The sequence below is a fragment of the Diabrotica undecimpunctata genome, chromosome 9 (genome assembly GCF_040954645.1).
Source record: "Diabrotica undecimpunctata isolate CICGRU chromosome 9, icDiaUnde3, whole genome shotgun sequence".
In the NCBI taxonomy this organism is placed as follows: Eukaryota; Metazoa; Arthropoda; class Insecta; order Coleoptera; family Chrysomelidae; genus Diabrotica; species Diabrotica undecimpunctata.
In genome coordinates this window covers 119456826-119476004 of record NC_092811.1, presented here as the reverse complement: position 1 = coordinate 119476004, position 19179 = coordinate 119456826, and the positions used below count along the sequence as shown (strand labels likewise).

At 33.7% G+C, this 19179-nt stretch overlaps 1 protein-coding gene and 1 long non-coding RNA gene across 2 annotated transcripts; one reads left to right on the top strand and one right to left on the bottom strand.

The window, feature by feature from the left end:
• Nucleotides 1-72: 72 nt before the first annotated feature.
• On the bottom strand, nucleotides 73-19156 carry LOC140449943 (cyclin-dependent kinase 20-like). Its single transcript, XM_072543359.1, has 5 exons — nucleotides 18908-19156; nucleotides 10943-11131; nucleotides 3625-3861; nucleotides 2781-3008; nucleotides 73-405 (listed from the first exon to the last, which is right to left on the bottom strand). The coding sequence occupies exons 1-5, from the start codon at nucleotides 19088-19090 to the stop codon at nucleotides 223-225; spliced, it is 1020 nt and encodes a 339-aa protein (XP_072399460.1). The 5' UTR covers nucleotides 19091-19156; the 3' UTR covers nucleotides 73-222.
• Nucleotides 15416-16220, top strand: LOC140449942 (uncharacterized). Its single transcript, XR_011951928.1, has 3 exons — nucleotides 15416-15739; nucleotides 15802-16139; nucleotides 16202-16220. It is a non-coding gene; the product is annotated as an uncharacterized lncRNA (long non-coding RNA).
• Nucleotides 19157-19179: the final 23 nt, after the last annotated feature.

The window sequence follows — 19179 nt, the reverse complement described above, 5'->3', positions numbered from 1 at the left end:
TGCCACCTATAGTCGTTTGAGAACAATGAGAACGCGAATAGAAGAAGGAAATGAGCCATTAAATAAACTATACGGATTTAAAATCTGTTTAATAAATTGTTTAGTTATAATATAAATTGGTTAACGAAAAAAAAAGTATAATTTGTTTAGTATAACTAAAATATATAAAAGTGTATAAATTTTTCTAAAACCAATAACTGACATTTCACAGTTAAACGAAAACTATACACGACGTCTTTCTTTTTTGATAATATCCCCGCAGCCAATCTCGTCGCTTATGGAATTGAAAATTTTGTCGAATTCTGTAAAATTTAATGAATCGTTTGATTTCCAATCTTCTAACTTGGGCATTTGTGACAGTTTGCAAGGGAACGGTTTTTCTTGAAAAAATTTATCTCTTAATGCCTAAAACATAATATTAGAATCACATGATTGGTTCCTAAAATAATAGAGGCAGTTTACAAAACATTTTTTTTTTGGATTTGCATTGATAAAAGAATTGTAACTATGAGTATATAGGGTGTGTTATGAGACTGAATAGCTCATGAATGTAAAGGCCTGTGATCATAGATCACTCGCATAACTTTAAAGGTCAGGTGAGATATAGACGTTAGGTAATTAGAATAGATTATTATTATAAAAGAAATCAATAAATTAAGACAATAATCGTTATTAAACATTATTGCTGGGTGTAGCATTGAAGTTACACATGAAATAAAAGATATATAACATAAGTTAATACCACAACAAAAACTACCAGAAGAAAGAAAAAACCACATTTCGAGGAAAAAAATCATCAGTACAGTCGTTATAATTTTCTTTGTCTTTATCACTTATTAAATCTCTCCACAGGTTTCCCTCTTGGTCATATCAATGTTAATCCCCCTTACAGATACGTTTCGTCTGATCTTGTCTTATGCTGTTCTTCCCATAGTACGTGTATATTAACATAGACCGAGCAGTCTGTAGAGCTAAGTGACGACACCATCTTTGTAGTCGTTGTTAGTTGTGTATTATATCTTACATCAAGTAAGTACAACAGTGTCTCTGTTTGGCCGAGAGAGAGTCTATGTCAATATATGCGTCTATGGTTCTTCCAAACTCCTTGCAAGAGCTTGTCATTTAGCAATTCTTCTTCGTATTGAGTGATTTAGAATTGAAAGTGCTCTAATTATTTTAACTTATTGCTCACTGCTCTTGTGTTTTGGTATCATCCGTTTCGACCGTTGTTGGCAATCATTGTTGCAATCGGACTTCCCTCAAGTTAACAAGTCAAGAAGGAAATTCTTCCGGGACCTCTATTATCTTCAATCTTCCCTTGGATAATAACATACATTATATTTGTTTCTGTAATATGTTGAAGACATTCCAGCTTTTGTCTTATTATTGTAAACAATATTTGGCGTTTGCTATTCATTTGTATAAGAGATTCGTTGGTAGATTGGTCCACGGGATTGTGAGAATATATTCTGAAATGAAATTCTTGTATTCATTTCTCCATAGCCTCTGACAAGGTTCACGCCTCAATACCGTACGACAAAACAGAATAAACATAACATCACACTAGATGTTTCTTAAGTCATATGCTTAGATATTAGCTACACAGCAAGTTCTTTATTTTGAAGAATGCGGCTTTGGTTATTTCGATTCTACATTTTGTTTCCCGTGAATGATCTAAGGCTTCGTTCAATGTATTTTTGTTCATATGTGAATTTTGGTACTATTTTATAACCTGTTTATTTGCACTTTGCGTAGTGTGTTGTATTTAGCCCTTTTTGTATACAACGTCAGTCCATACTTGTCGCCCACTTGGGTTACTTTGTTAAAATATAACTATAATCCTTGTGTATTCTTCTTTAAGTGTCGCCTCTATCATTGGAAGTTGGCTCAACACTTTTGGCGAACTATGTGCGTTATTGTACCGTTCACAGGAGTGTATGTGCATTGTGCCTGTCCAATCACGGATGTTTCCGTTGTAACGTCGATTTCCAGGCTTACTAGCGTCACTTAATGCCTATATAGATAAAACATCGTTTTATGTAGCGAATGTAGACGAATGTGAGAAATGTAGCGTTAGCAAAAATACTAAAAAAGAACACAGACTGGAACAATTTAGACAAGATAATGAAGAAAAAGTTCCACCACAAATGACGCATAGTTCCTCAACACCAGTCTCACCTCCCCTTCTAACAAAAGCTTCATCTAACTCTTCTTCATCATCACATAAAACGTCATCCCCCATAGAATATTATTAATGTTCGTTTGAAAATAAACTTACTGCCATAAATAAGATAACTTGATGCGGAGAAATAAAAAAAATAGATGTGTGCAGAAAAATTAAAGCAGAATGGACCAAATGAAAGGCAATAACAGATAAGCTCTGTAACACAAAAATACCCTTGAAAAATAAAACCTATAAGTCAGTGTTATCATTGACTGTTATATGTTGTGCAGTTAAATGTTAAGAAGAACTCCAAAAACATGTCGAAAAATTGTACTGACAACAAAGAATCAAATTAAAAATTTATATATTAGAGAAAGTCTGGATGTTACATCCATCGATGCCTAGATCAAGATTACTTTGGAACAGCCAATGCCTAGTGAAAAGTATTCCAATAGGTATAAAGAATTGCTAAATTTCAAGCTTCTTAAAGGAATAGGTAAGGGAGAGAGATGAAAAAAGTATCCGTTTCTGATAACGAAATTAATGGAAGAATATATTTAATATTTAAAACACAAACAGTTATTAGCAACATCTTGACGAATATAAAAATAGTTACCTCCTTTGCCGTCATCCTTTTGTTTTGATCGTATATCAATATCTTGCTGATCAATTTTATAGTCGCGGGATCGATTTCGGATAAAATCGCCGACCATTCCTTTGGTTCTGTATGCGTAAAAGCTATTTTATTATAGTCGGGTAATTGCGTTAAACCAGGCCACGTTTCACTATTCGGTGTACCTAATGTTCCTAATACAATTGCTAGCTGTTCTATGTCCGTTTCCCCCTAAAATATAGAACGCTCTATATAAACTACGATCGGATGGTATCAGTAAGTTTAAAACTATAAAATACAAGTTTAAATATCGATTAAACCAGAATTATTGGAACAGGTGTCAGAAATACACAACACTAATGAGAACCGTCACATCTTAGTTCTAAACGCTTGGGTGTTTATTGGATGCAACCAGGATTTCCTTTTTCTTTTTTTCTTAGACGCATCCAGGCTCGGCAAAAGTAATGCTTCTTCTTGTCGGAAGAAGAACTATCTGAGAAAATGTTTCAGGTTCAATATTTGGAAAGATACCCCATGTGTACCCTTCGAACTTAAAAAAAAGAAAGCAGAACTCAGAACGCCTTACTTTTTAATTTAGGCTTATTTTATTAAACATACGAAATATGTAATTGTTTTTATTTATTAAATTTGGAACATATTCCACCTCAAAGTTTAATTGTCGAAGATTCCAAATTTACCGACACGAATTTTGAAATACACTTTTTATACCACATATTTGCTGAATTTTTTCACACTTAATTTAATATTATATTTTACAACTAAAGAAGGAAATGTCAAGTAATCTTAACAAATTTATCTTATCTGTAAACACAAAATTGATTCTTACAGGAAAAAGCGGTTTCCTCATTATCATTTCGGCTAAAATACATCCCACGGACCACATATCCACAGACATATTGTACGTTCTCGATCCGTACAATAATTCAGGAGCCCTATACCATCTCGTTGCAACTTGATGCGAATACAAACGCCGCTTTTCGTGATCGTAGATCCTCGCCAAACCGAAGTCGGCTATCTTTAAAATTCCTTTTTTGCTTATTAAAAGATTCGCCGGTTTGATGTCCTAGAAAAAAATTAATTTAGCAAAAAATAAAAATCACACACAAAAGTATGTATATTGAGTAAATTATAATATGTAAAATGAATTTAGGCTCTGTGATGCTAACACATTATATATTATTATGATAAATTAAAATGTCACAGATAAGGAACTTTATTCAAAGGATGGATACAAACGTAAGCAATATGAAAACCATTAAGCGATATTTAAGAGAAGCAGAATAATACAAAGAACGCCACGTAAAGAAGTAAAAAATAACCACAAAAAATATTTTACAGAATTGAAACTGATCAACTGAGCAGGATTAATGATCGGCAAGCCAGAAAAAGTATGATGAAGAGCTAGAAGTAATGAAACAAAAACAACACAATTCTGAATTGAAGCCGAGAATAACGAAACTTGTTTATAATCTAGAAAAGTAAACAAATTAAAAACAACTTACTGCTCATAGCATTCGACCTATAATAGATTTGAACTATAGTATTATAGACGGAGATGATAAAGTTAAACTAAAAGAAAGGTATCAACTTTTTACCCAAAATGGGAGTTAATAGCAATATTAAGGATATAGAAAAATAAAGTGTTTCAAAGGCGTTAATCGAAATGGAACACTTGAAAAAAAAAGATGGTTTAAAGACCAAATTCAAACTGAAAGAGATTAACCGTTAAACCCTACTCAGAGTAATGGAGTACCCCAAGCGAAATTAATTTTATTATCATTCATAGAATTTTAAAGATTCAGCGCAGGCCCTCCATCTGCCTTCCTAAAATGCTTAGGCTCGGTACCGTGTATGCAGTGCTGCCAGGTCTACCGTTTTTACGGTAGATCTATCGTTTTCCACCTCGATCTACCGCTCTACCGTTTTAACACCTTATTCTACCGCATTTTTTAATTTTAGGCATTTGACAAAACATAATGTACATATTCATAATATACAGGAGATGTATTTTGGTTCTGACATTTCTACGTCTAGTGTAGATAAAAATGGCTTGTAATTTGTAAAGTTAAAGTGTTTAGAATTTTATATAGAGGGTCTGGACTAATTATTAAAAAGGTTTCTCATAAAAAATAACATCTTGGAATATTTGCAGTTCATAAATCTTGATTTGGTGCGAAGTAGAAAAATTAATTCAATTGCACATATTTCACCAAAATTGGGCAATATTGGGATAAATCAGGGCGATCTTCAATCATTAGATAATGAGTGGCGACTTTTATAAAACACTGAGTGGCCTGAATCTAATGATATACTAGCATTTTGGAGTCAAGTAAGTGAAATGAATTATGGTAGTGGACTAAATATGTTCCCCAATTTATCTCTATTTAAAAAGGAAAAGACAGTTAAGATTTGATTTTACGTACAGGGCGCTTGCGCAACCGCTTATACGTATTTCGGCCTAATAGGCCTCATCAGAACGGCTTTCGCAATCGCTCTGAACGTGAAAATAAATATTTTCTGTCTTAGGAAGCAACTCTAACATGGCTTCGTATAGACGCAAATAGCGACATCTGATAATATAATCGTAAACTAATTTTCAAAACCAAATTCAGAATTTCGCTTTAATCTGTGCCTTCTAAGAATTGCAAGGCAAAACAGACGTTGATAAAGACGTTATGAGAGACTTGGGGAATCTAAAAATTGCATTCCACAACATATCTCCTCAACTAAGCAAAATTCTTAGCGAATTGGTTTCTTGTACTCGTACAGAGTATATCGAAATAAAAAGGAAAAGACAGTTAAGATTTGATTTCAAGATTCTCGGAATCTTGAAATCAAATGAAAATGAAAATGAAGCTGGAGACGTTGGCTCCAACGGAAGTTGCTATAATTTTAAGGTAAAAAATGATATGGGAAAACTTCTTAATAAAAACATTTACGAGCAAAACTTACGAGCTTAAAAACTCGGATATTGACGAGATCTAATGGTTGATTTTTTTATAATTCAGTGTTGTGTTTTGTTTTACCATACTTTTTAGGTTTAGTTTTGATTTCAGTTAATGTTTTTGAAGTTTATTTAGGTTAATTTTTTAATAAAAATTATGTTTTTAAAAATTTTGTATTTTGTTTTCTACCGTATTTTTCAAGTTAGCCCTACGGCAAAATGGTTCATGTCACCTGGCAACACTGCGTGTATGTTTCGTTCAGTTGCTCCCGATACCCTACGCTACGTAGACGTGTTGGGGTACAGTAGTACCCCTGGAAATGGAAAGCGTAACAAATCGTGATTATTATTCAGACGTTTGAATAAGTGTTTCTGGTAAGTTATATTATTTCATAATCCTAGTTTTATGTTGATAAAAATTGTATGTTTTACACACTTATTTAGACGTATTTTGTATTGTTCTTCTTCTTCTTCTTTTTTTATAAGCAATTCTGCTTGTTCATTGGCGGATTAATACCTCTATGAAAGGTTGTCACTTCATCTTTTGAGTGGTCGTCCGATACTTTTTTTGCCGATTGGTGACTTATCTCTTGCTATTTTGACGCTCCGTTCGGCTCGCGGAGATAAGAATACGGCCGAGGTCAGAAGGCCCTGCCTGTCGTAAGAGGCGACTAATGGGTAGGAATTGAGAGGTGGAGAGCCGTCGCTTGAGGTGTCGGGTTTGTAGAAACGCACACGGTCGCTTAGGCGACACGGTCACCGGTCTACATTCCTAGTATCCGAGACGAGACTCTAGTGGGACCACTCTACTCTCATTCCAAGAGAACCTGGCGAGGTTGAACGAGCTGGGCCCGTACATACCTTTCTTGGCCTTGCGTCAAGCGTGGTGTGGGTGCCCCGGCACGTACCCGTCGGGAGATTCAAGAGTGGTAGAGGAGAGATCCTCGGCGGCGACCTGTCTACGTGCGAGGTAGAAATTCCTCTGCCTGCTTCGCCTATCCCCCCGTGGGTGGGATAACGGGTAGGTGCGGTAATCGCAACACAGGTATTATACTACGGGGAAGGTGAAGCCCCACGAAACGTTTCTGGTATACGTGGCGTGGCACCTTCATTTTGGTGTCGGACTCGTAGGGGCAGTCGATTCGTTAACGGTCGTATAGCCGAAAGGCCAGGTAGACCAGCGTCCTGCCAGTTCTTTAATTGGAGGGCACAAACGCTTTGCAGTGCTATTTTGACGACACGGGTCTTCTCCATTATGCTTATGTGGATATTCCATTGTTTTTTTTTATTTTGTGTCCATTCATTTATACAATGTACGTTACATTTTCTTCTAATGTCTTCACTTCTCTTTCGATCTCTCAGCGTATTTCCTGTAATTCTTCTCAGTACTCTCATCTCTGCCGTTTCCAGTAGCCTTTTCGTTGTTTCTGCATCGAGTCTTGTTTCTGAGGCATACGTCATTCTTACACTGGCTTTATAAATTCTTGAATTCACCTCAGTATTAATGTGCCTGTTTCGCCTTATAGTGTTATTAAGGCATCCTGCCAGTCTACTTGCTTTTTCTACTTGATCTCTCACTTCTTTGTCCAGGTCTCCATAGCTGGACAGTATAATTCCCATGTATTTTATTTCCATTACTTGTTCAATACCGATGCCATCCATTTCTTTTTTACATCTCTGGTTGGTTCTTTTTTAAGTACTATTGTTTTAGTTTTCTGAGATGAGATTGTCATATTAAATTCTTTTGCTCTTATGGTAAATCTGTGGACCAGTCTTTGCAGACTATCTTCATCTTGGGCTGTCAATATTGCGTCGTCTGCGTAACAGAGTATTTTTATTTCTTTGTTTTCCATTCTGTATCCTCTTCCTTTGTTAACGCTTTTGATGATTTCGTTCATGATTAAATTGAAGAGCATCCTGCCTATTTCTATAGGTTCTGTAAGTTGTCTATTTATTATGACTTCCATTTTGTTGTTTTGGTAGGTGTTTGTGATAGTCTTTATAATATTTAGGGGAACTTCTCTATTATACAGAAGGTGGATTACATCTTTGAGTCTTACTCTGTCAAACGCTTTCTTTAGCTCAATCAGACACAGAAATGCTGGTCTATTATACTCTAGTGATTTCTCAGTAATTTGCGAATATTGCATCTGTACACGATCTTCCACTACGAAAACTCTGTTGTTCATCTGCTAAACTTATCCTCTGATTCATTAGTTCTTGTAAAATTTTAGTTGTAAAATTTAATTTAAAATTTAATATTTAACAAGTTTATACCTCTGTAGTTTTCTGGCTATTTTTATCTCCTTTTTTGAATAGTGGAATTCCGCTATTTTATTGTGTTTTATAATTTTATTAATTAATATTGTTAATTGTTCTGTGATTTCTGCTCCACAATATTTCAGTGATTCGTTTGGTATCCCAACTTTACCTGCTGCTTTTCTGTTCTTCAGCTTGTATTGTTATAGAATAAAATTATGAATGCTCCAGAGCCCAGTACTGGTAGGGGCCAAGGACAGAAGTGGCAACGAAAGTATTTGAAACTACATGAGTTGGAAGAAATAATGTCGAAGAAAGTTACCAAGAGCCAGAAGATAATTCAGAAAGTGAAGAAGATAAAGTGGTAGAACATTTTGATATAGATGAAAACAAAGATATTCAGAACGAAAATAGCAAAGAAGCGGAAGACATTGATAAAGCGGAAACTGATGGTCAAAATGAAATTCGAGTGAGAGATTCTGGTGACATGGTAAACGTTAAAGTGCCTACGAGATTTTACGGTAAAAACAAATTTAAATGGAGTGCAGTGAGACCCAATCGTACTAATAAGTACGATAATTAAATTTTTGCATTACTACCGCGCTCATTATCGCTCGCTGGAACTTTTGCGCTCTTTCTCGCGTCTCATCATGGTTTTGCCATCTTTAGAAATAAAGCTTGTGCATCATCATCATATAACGGGGGTCCTACAGTGATTGCCGCTCCCCGCATTTCAGCCTCCATCTTTTCCTATCTCTCCAATCTCCCTCTTCTAAGCCTCTAGATTGCATTGTTTTTGTAATTTCTCTTCTCCAGGAATTTGGTGGTCTTCCCCTTTTCCTTCTTTCTGGCGGAACATACATTAAGGCTTTCTTTGGCCACCGCTCCTCCTCCATTCTCATCACGTGACCATACCATTGTAATTGCCTTCCTTGTATTCTATCTGAAAGAGTATCTCTAATTCCTGTACGGTTTCGTATTTCCTCATTCCTGATTCTTTCCATTCTCGATACTCGACATGACCTTCTAACATAATCCATTTCCACAACGTCTACTTTATCTCGTTCATTCTTTGTCATCGTCCAACATTCGGCACCATATGTGGTAATTGGTTCTACAATTGCTCTGTATACGCGAAGTTTGGTATGCATCTTTATTTTATTAGACCACAGTAATGAATTCAGTATTCGGATGCATTTTTTCCCTTGGGTTATTCGGTTTTGTACATCTATCTTAACTCTGCCATCTGCTGATATGATGCTTCCTACATATTTATACTGGTTGCAGCCTTTTATGACTGCGTTTTCAAGCCTCAGATCTGTGGTATTTCCTCCAATTTTTAAATATTCTGTTTTGCTTATGTTTACAGTAAGTCCCCATTTGGCATATTCCTCAAATAATTTTCGATTCATATAATTTATATCTTCCTCATCGGTTGCAACCACCACCTGATCATCTACAAACAACAATGTATACAGAGTTTCTTGTCCCACTTCGATGCCCATAAATCTACATTTATTTCTCCAATTCCTCAATGCTTCTTGGACGTATATTTTAAAGAGTGTTGGTGACAAACAGCATCCTTGCTTTAGGCCTTTAGTGACTTTAAATTCATTTGAGGTTCTGGTTCCAATTTTACACAACTAACTGCATTTTCGTACAATTTATATATCGCTCGGATATACGTCGAATCCAATCCGTACCTTTTGAGGACCTCAAACATTTTCTTTAACGGGACACTATCATATGCTTTCTCAAGGTCTATAAATACCAAATGGGTCTCTCTACTTCTTTCGACACGCTTTTCAATTATTTGTCGTAGGATAAATATATTATCAAGGCAGGATCTCCCGGTACGAAAGCCGCTTTGTTCTTCAATATCTTGTATCTGTCTTTCAACCCTCTTCTTTAATATTCTGCCGTACAACCGGCCCACAGAGCTCGTCACACTAATACCTCTATAATTGGAACAGTCTCTTTTATTCCCTCTCTTATATATGGAGCTTATATAAGATTTATTCGAATCTTTAGGAATTTCCTGGTCTCCACACAAACATTTATTGAAAAGGTCTACTATTAATTCTAAAAGTGCAGTCGGCCCATATTTAACCAGCTCTATGGGAATGTCTCCAGGCCCTGCGGCTTTTCCGTTTTTAACCTCTTTTAAGGTTTCCGTCAATTCAGAAAATGTTATTATAGGGATTTCCTGTCTTTCGTCTCTGTTGTCTATTAATTCCCTTATCTTTTCCCATCTGTACTCTACTCTATCCTCTTTCAGCAGTTTCGTATAATATTCTTCCCATTCATTTAACTTTATGAGAGAAATGTTGTCTTCATTTTTCTCATTTTTCCTAAACTGTTTTAATGTTTTCCAAGCTTGCGCCACTTTTGTTCCACCCATAAATCTGTCCAGTTCATCACACTTAGCCTCCCAGTTTATATTTTTCGCCTTATCCACGTCTTTTTTAACTTCTCTATTCCATTTAGCGTATATTTCTCTGTCTTGAGGATCTTTGGATTGAAGCCATATGTGATATGCTTGTTTTTTCTTGAGAACTTTCTCTTCTAGTTCCGTTGACAACCATTCAGGTTTTCCTTTTTTCCGATTTTCAACTTTTCCCAGTGCTTCATTTGCCGCTTCATGAATATATTTTTTAATTACCTCATACAGACTTTCAGGGTCTAAGTCCTTTGTTTCTATATTGTTTCTATATTCTAATAAAGCTTGTGACGGGATTAAATTCCATAGTTTTTAGGTGACTCAAGATCATTTATTTGTTTGTTTCTGATCCATTTTGGTCCCATTATAAGGTAGACAATGAATCCATCTTTATCACAGAAAGGCCTAACGGTTCCAAATCCCTTACCGAAGAGTTATCGAGTTTTGTAGGTTACATTAAATAAAGAAAAATAATAAATAAGCAAAATAAAACACTGTTACCCTATGCATTATATGATTGTGGTGCATATAATTGACTCCTCTTAATAACATCTTAAGATATGTTTTGATTTGACCTAGCATCAATGTAAGCTCCTTGTTCTTGAGAATTTCGTACAAGGACATAGGTAGATATTCCATTACTAAAACTACAGAACTTCCCACTGTAAAAACTTCTAGCAAGCTTACGATCTGCAATAAAAAATATTAAGTTGAAAATATCATACCGTCATATTTTAGTCTGGCGTACAATATCATAATAGTACATTGTTTGCAAGGTTTACTGAAATTAACAAAAAGAGAAATCAAAAAATTCCTACCTGACGAAACCGAATTCATATTTTTCCCACTATGCTTCCGAAAACTTGGTCATCAAACATGGTTCATCATGGTCAAAATTCGTAGAGAATTCAGTTTCTGGTACTCCAACCGAAGTGTAATAAAAAACTACCGCTCTGAGGAGACCTAAAGAGGTCGAAATACGTATAAGCGGCTGTCGCTGCCCTGTATCAAAACAAAAATCTAATACCGTCATTATGTTTTATTACTTTACTTCGGTAGGAGTACCAGAAACTGAATTCACTACGAATTTTGACCATGATGAACGGCATGTGGAATGCAATTTTAGATTCAATGGCCGAGTAATTTATCAAGCTGTTTGCTTCGCAAGTTTTAGGAACCACAGTGGGAACAATTTGAATTCGGTTTCGCCAGGTAGAAATCGTTTGATTTCTCTTTTTGTTTTTAGATGGCGTAGTAACGTCCGTATATAGTTATTTTGATAACTATTGTCTAGGACGGGAAAGATTTTTGTTTTGGTTCAGGGTAGTGGCTATACCGCTCTGAGGAGACCTAAAGAGGTCGAAATACGTATAAGCGGCTGTCGCTGCCCTGTATCAAAACAAAAATCTAATACCGTCATTATGTTTTACTGAAATTATTTATTACTGGAATTTAGACACTGGGAAGACACTGATATAGCGACTATCAGTGTCTTTTGACAACTGGTGCACACAGTTTTAAAACTATTTGTATTAAATAAAAGTAAAAACTTATGCGTTATTTTAATTAGGTTACAGCTTACAGCTTTAGAACCATCTGAAGCCAAATATTTGATTCCCTCTATCAATTAAACCTTGTTTTTATAATCTTTTTGGCCTTTTTCGATTTTAGGCACTCCTAAACATTTTCGATGAGATTCAACTCTAGCGAATTGCCGTGCCAGGGTAATAAAGAAATTTTTGCTCTAGGAAAATTAAGATATTTTTCAATTTAATTTAATTTGCAAACTTTTAATGCTTTTGGATGAATGATAAGGCGCTCCATCTAACCTAAAAACATTACGACCTTTGTGAAACGATTCATTCATCTATGGAAGCGATCTTTTGTGCAAGATTTTTTATATTGATTATATCATATAGTTTTTTACTACATAATACAGGGTGTTTCAAAAAGGTATGTCATTAAATCACGCATTCCGGAGACAAAAATAAATTGATTGAATCCAACTTACCTTAGTACAAAAGTGTACACAAAAAAGTTACAGCCCTTTGAAGTTACAAAATAAAAATTGTTTTTTGCATTATCTCCTAAACTACTTGACATTTTGTAATAAAAATGGACACGTTACTTTCTTGTCCTGAAAGTATTTTTCATACAACAAAAAACAACAAAATCTAAGGGCACAGAAAAATTTTAAGGGGGGTGTGCAGCCCTAAATCCTCCCAACTTTTGAGTACGTTCAAATCGAATGAATTTTGTGGCATCATTAGTTTAACACATTATTTTTAAAACTTTTTTTGCTACTTATCACTTTGTCGAAAAACAAATTTTTCCTAGTTGGCCATAAAATTACAATTAGTTTCTACGGATACAATAATTACAAACAGTTCCATCAATAATAGTCAATAATTTGAAGCTATCATTTATTGTGTGAATAAGATTAATATTAAAAATTTTGATATTACAATGGCCTACACATTTCAGGAAATGGCAGATATGCATTTAACTTTGGGTAAGTTGGATCAGATTAAATTATGATTTCAATAAACTATTGGGAATATCGTAGGTGAATGTCAAGGAAATAGTGCAGCAGCCGCAAGGCGCTATGCAGTAAAATACTTCAATCGAAATACACCCGATAGACGATTATTTCTGACCATTGATCGTCGTTTACGGGAAACTGGTACATTCCAAGCGCAAGTTGCTGGCAATAGTGGTCGTCCAATAATGGATGCAACTGATGAAGGCATTTTAGAAATCATTGAAGAAGTCCCTGGAACAAGTACAAGGGTAATAGCTGCTCAACTAAATGTTCCTCACGTAAGGGTTTGGAGGCGTTTGAATGTTCAGCTACTTAAACCCTATCACTTAACAACGGTTCAAGAGTTATCGGTTGAAGATTAACCTAAAAGGATTGGATTTTGCGATTGGTTGTTAATGGAAAACACTCGAAATGTTAATTTTATTAGAAATATTTTGTTTACCGACGAGGCTACCTTCAGTAGAAATGAAATAACAAACCATCATAACGAGCACATTTGGGCCGACGAAAATCCTCACGCCAAAAAAACGACTCATCAGCAAAGGACTTTCAAAGTTAATGTTTGGGCAAGAATTGTGGATAACAATCTAATAGCCCCAGTATTTCTTCCCAACAATTTAAATGGTGATAATTATTTGCAGTTCTTGGCAAACGATTTACAGGAGTATTTGGAAGAAGTGAATATTGCAATAAGGCAAAATATGTGGTTTCTACAAGATGGCGCTCCACCGCATTACAGTAATGAAGTTCGGGAATACCTTTGCAGGCAGTATCCTGGTCGGTGGATTGAAAGGGGTCGTGACGCACCTATTTCTTGGCCACCCAGAAGTCCAAGTCTTAACCCCATGGACTTTTGCTTTTGGGGGTTTATGAAAGAGAAAGTGTATTCTGTAACAATAGAGGAGGAACAACAATAATTGAGGGTTAGAATAATTATTAGAATATCATATTTATAGAGGTTATAGACATTTTTTGTACTTGTTAATTAATTTAAGCCATTTATTTAGTTGCACGTAATTTTGTAAAGGTTAATGAAAAGGGCCGTAACTCAATAAAAACTGTTTTTTTAAAAACAGTGATAAGAGGCAAAAAAATTTTAAAAATAATGTGTTAAACTAATGATGCCACAAAATTCATTTGATTTGAACGTACTCAAAAGTTTGGGGGGATTGAGGGTTGCACACCCCCTTAAAATTTTTCTGTGCGCTTAGATTTTGTTGTTTCTTTTGTATGAAAAATGCTTTCAGAACAAGAAAGTAACCTGTCCGTTTTTATTACAAAATGTCAAGTAGTTTAGGAGATAATGCAAAAAAAACAGTTTTTTTTTTGTAACTTCAAAGGGCTGTAACTTTTTTTATGTACACTTTTGTACTAAGGTAATTTGGATTCAATCAATTTATTTTTGTCCCCGGAATGCGTGATTTAATTTATGACATAATCTTTTTGAAACACCCTGTATACTCTTCTCATTCCTTTGCTAGGAATTACAATTTTCTATCATCGAAGTTGGAGATAAATCACTTTAATTAAAATACTGAAGTTGGAAGTTGATAGTGTATTGAACACCTTAAGTACTTTTTATTACTGTTTATGAATTCTTTACAAATCAATCAAACAGATATATTCAATAATTGTAACATAACAATCAGCGATTAATTGTACTAAAATAAGTCACTTATTGGTATGCAACTAATTCAGCATCAGTTTAATAATGTCAGTTTACTTTCAGGCCAATCTCAAATCTTTAGCGTTAATCTAATAATATGAGAAAGGGCTATATACGAGCCCCTTCTCATATCAGTTGGCCCACCTATGGAATTTGCAGTTTAAGTCGATTACCATAAACAAATTATACTCTGCATGTTTTTATAAGTTCCCATATTAATTAATATGGCATTTTTGTTAATATTTATTTAAAACATTACCCGTATGGTTTTTTATTTATTTTCAACAATAAAAAATTTCGCTAAACCCTGGCCACAGAATAATAAACAATCAGAATGCCCACTGTGCTTGAAAAAATAAGTACGCGCATCTCGTTCCCGCAGACGGAATCAGCCATGTTTTAAACGGAACCAGTGCTGTCCAGTGACATTTTATCTTGTGTGCATAGAAAAATTAACCAGTTTTAATTTATTAAACGTCGTAGCTTGTCACAAATTTCTCAATTCGAGTCTATGTTTCCGTTTAAAATATGGCGATCGCGTGCTGCTGACAAACTTCAAAGGCGGCATCTGAGAGTGGGCATTCTGATTGTTATTTATTCTGTGCCCTGGCTATATATTCACTTATGCCAACATACTTTGATTTTTTCATAGTTACGTTAAATCCAGAGGTAGCTATGGAAAAATGACATCAAAACAATATTGTCAGTTAATGTCAAATGTATTTTGTAGTATTGTAAAGCGTTTTGCCGTTTGTGGATTGTACAATGGGTCGAGGTGAAGTTTGAAGTTATTGATGAGAAAATTTGTTCAATCATTATTAGATTTTTTAATTCTGGAAAGTCCAATTCGGAAATTGCGAATATGTTGCTATTGTCACGCTATAGTGTAAGAAATATAGGCAGAAGATACAAAACTACAGGTTCGGTCATCACAAAACCTAGAAATGTACGAAAAAGTAAAATAACCGAATCAGATCGAAGGGCATTAAGACGCATTATAGTGAAAAATCGACGAGCAAATTATATGGGGTTAAACGTTTTATGGAGTGACGTTATTGGAAGACACATTTTAGGATTTAGTACTTACAAAGTAAGTTTTGTAGTTGAAAAAATGAGTACGAATTGTTTTTAATAAATTTCATTATATTTTAGGCTAAGAAAAAGCTACTTTTAACATTACAACATAGGAAAAATAGACAAAGATGGTCAAAAGAACATAAAGAATGGACTCAGTTGCAATGGGATTCAATAAAATGGAGTGATGAGTTCAGATTTGATGTGTTTGTTGGAGACAGTATTATTATTCTATTTAATAAATAGTTTTCATTATTTTATAAAATATTTTCTCTGTTGTTAGTAAAATAACCGAATCAGATCAAAGGGCATTAAGACGCATTATAGTGAAAAATCGACGAGCAAATTATATGGGGTTAAACGTTTTATGGAGTGACGTTATTGGAAGACACATTTTAGGATTTAGTACTTACAAAGTAAGTTTTGTAGTTGAAAAAATGAGTACGAATTGTTTTTAATAAATTTCATTATATTTTAGGCTAAGAAAAAGCTACTTTTAACATTACAACATAGGAAAAATAGACTAAGATGGTCAAAAGAACATAAAGAATGGACTCAGTTGCAATGGGATTCAATAAAATGGAGTGATGAGTTCAGATTTGATGTGTTTGTTGGAGACAGTATTATTATTCTATTTAATCAATAGTTTTCATTATTTTATAAAATATTTTCTCTGTTGTTCGATGCATAAAAACTTTGCGCTGCGCTTTTATTTTTGTTCTCTAAAATTTAACTTTCTTATCAATCTAATGTTGGGCCAACTGATATGGGAAGGGGCTCGTATGGACCGTTTAGAAATGCGACAAATTATGCTTGGAAATGTAAACTTTTGCGACTTGTGTTTTACAAGGGTATAAAGGACAGATATATTTATAGGCTGCAGTATGGATTCTCTCTTCGGAACCCAGAAACAAAACTGTATACAACATGCAATTGTTCGTGAAAAAGTTTATCAATCCAGACTAGAATGGACCCAAACAGATACGAAACTTATGACATTGAACACAGATAAATAAACTTTACAATCAAGTGACTGAACTCAAAACCGAAACTTTTAATATTAGAACTGACCGTTTTATCCAAATGTGGAAACCGGTATTGTATCGTGATAATGAGTCGAAAATTCGTGAATTATAACAGAATATCGCGGACCAAATCCGGAAAAAACTTTAAGAACACTAAGACGATCCACACTCGTTTCGAGTTACAAGTGCAGGAGGTAAATCTACGCCCGTTTCCGCACTACTCAATAATTCACGAATACAATATATCATTATACTAATTATTTTTACGAATGAGCTGTCAAAAACAAAGAAAACTATTATCTTACAACAGCAAAATAGGAAGACCAATGTACGATGAAAAAAAAATAAAGTTAAGCAATGGTGGTGGATTCTTTTAGCAAATTTTTGGGTATTTGTTTACATTAGTGAGGGTCCCTAAAAATGCGAATTTTTGTTGGACTTAGCCTAAAAAATAGAAAAAAAGCAAAATTTTCATGTTTACGTCTACGGAAATATACAAAAAGTGAAAAAATGTAACAAAAATTGAAAAAAAAATCATAAAAAGTATAGGAAATCAAAAATTAACAAGAGAAAAATGTTATCAAAAGACGAAATAGCCTTAGTAGTTACATAAAATTTATAAATCAATTGTAAATACCAATCATTTTCCCCGTTAAATTATCCAAAAATATAAAATATTGTAAAATGGCCAAAATTTATTTATTTGGAAAAACAAGTCAAGCGCGTTTGCGCACAATATACAATATTCTGCGCAAGTTCAATGTTGCCACATATATATTTGTTTTTTCGGAGTAAATATATTGAATTTAAATTTTAATAAGAGACTCCATATGACTTAATATTGTTTTTTTTGCCGAGTAAATATATTGAATTTAAGTTTTAATAATAGTATACTACATATGAGTTAATATTGTTTTTTGCGGAGTAAATATATTAAATTTTCTAGTTTTAATAAAAGTGTACCACATATGACTTAATATTGCTTTTTGTGGAGTAAATATATTGAAATTAAGTTTTAAACACTGTTGTCAGGTTGCAAAATTAGTGTTTTTGTAAAAATCATTATTGACTATTAAATAACAAAATAAAACCTAATCTAAACTAATCCAATCACATCTAAAACTTTAAATTAAAAAAGAAGTTAATAACTAATGCATCCAACAAAATACAACATAAAACGAAATACTCGGAAATATTTTTGCAAAACTCGTTATCAGTATAGTATATTAAGTAAGTATAAGATTAAAAGATTGGGACAATTGAGATTTCCAAATATTTGAATAAAGCTTTTGAAATATTTGTTACTAATATTTTATTCCTATATTATTTGTTTGACATTACAAGTTATGTACTCCTGTCAAGTCAGCTAAATATTTAAAACTGTTGATGTTGCCAGGGTAACTTTAAAACACACGCGTTTTTGAAAGTTGAATTTAAACACGCTACGGCGTACTTTAAATAAGCAAAGTGGGGTACCAATAAAAAAAACAAATTAAAACCTAATCTTAATTAATATAATCACATCTAACTATGTAAATTAATAAAGAAGTTAATAACTAATGCATCCAACTAAATACAACATAAAACGAAATAAACTATAATCTATATGTAATAACATAAGTGAATAACAAATGAAATACAGTTATACGAATCCTTTAGAAACAGAAAACGGAAATGATACTCATTATCATTATTTATTATTATATGTACTTGAGAAGCTTGAGAAATATTTTCACAATAAACAATATATTTAAAAAGTGTGGCAACATTGGATCAAGAAGTATGTACTACGCACACGCACATCATTGACAGCAGCTGTAATGGCGGCGGCATCTTGAAATTTATGTCAAAATATCAGTTTTTTAAATGCGAAATACAGAAAAACTATAGCTCAGCGTAAAAAAATGTATAGATTGAAAAGTGAATAAAAAATAAAACATAATCCACTGTCCAAATTTCAGACAAATCCGACTATCCTCACTAATGTAAGTAATTACCAATTTTTGATAGTGCAAATGATTAAAATCAAATTCAAAACCTTGTAACTATACCAGTTGAAAAGTGTAACAATCTTATGTAATGTTACAAAATAACGAATTGTTTATATAAATTAAATATCAAAAAAATTACCACAATTTAAATTTTAAGTCTCAACTTACATTTGGATGTTTTAAAACGCGCAAAGCAAGTATTTCTCTCATAACGGGTTTGGGAATGTCCTTATTTGGATTTATGGTTATTTTCTTTAATGCTGTTAGAGTTTCTGTTCTTACATCGATTCCTTTAAAAACAAACCCGTGTGCCCCTTCTCCAGCCCTTCCAATAATTTTATAATTATTCATTTTCAACGGGAAAATTTTTCGATTTTGAATGGAAAGGTTATGTTTAAAGTCACCAATATGTGGTTGCCATGGATACCTTCAAAATGAAG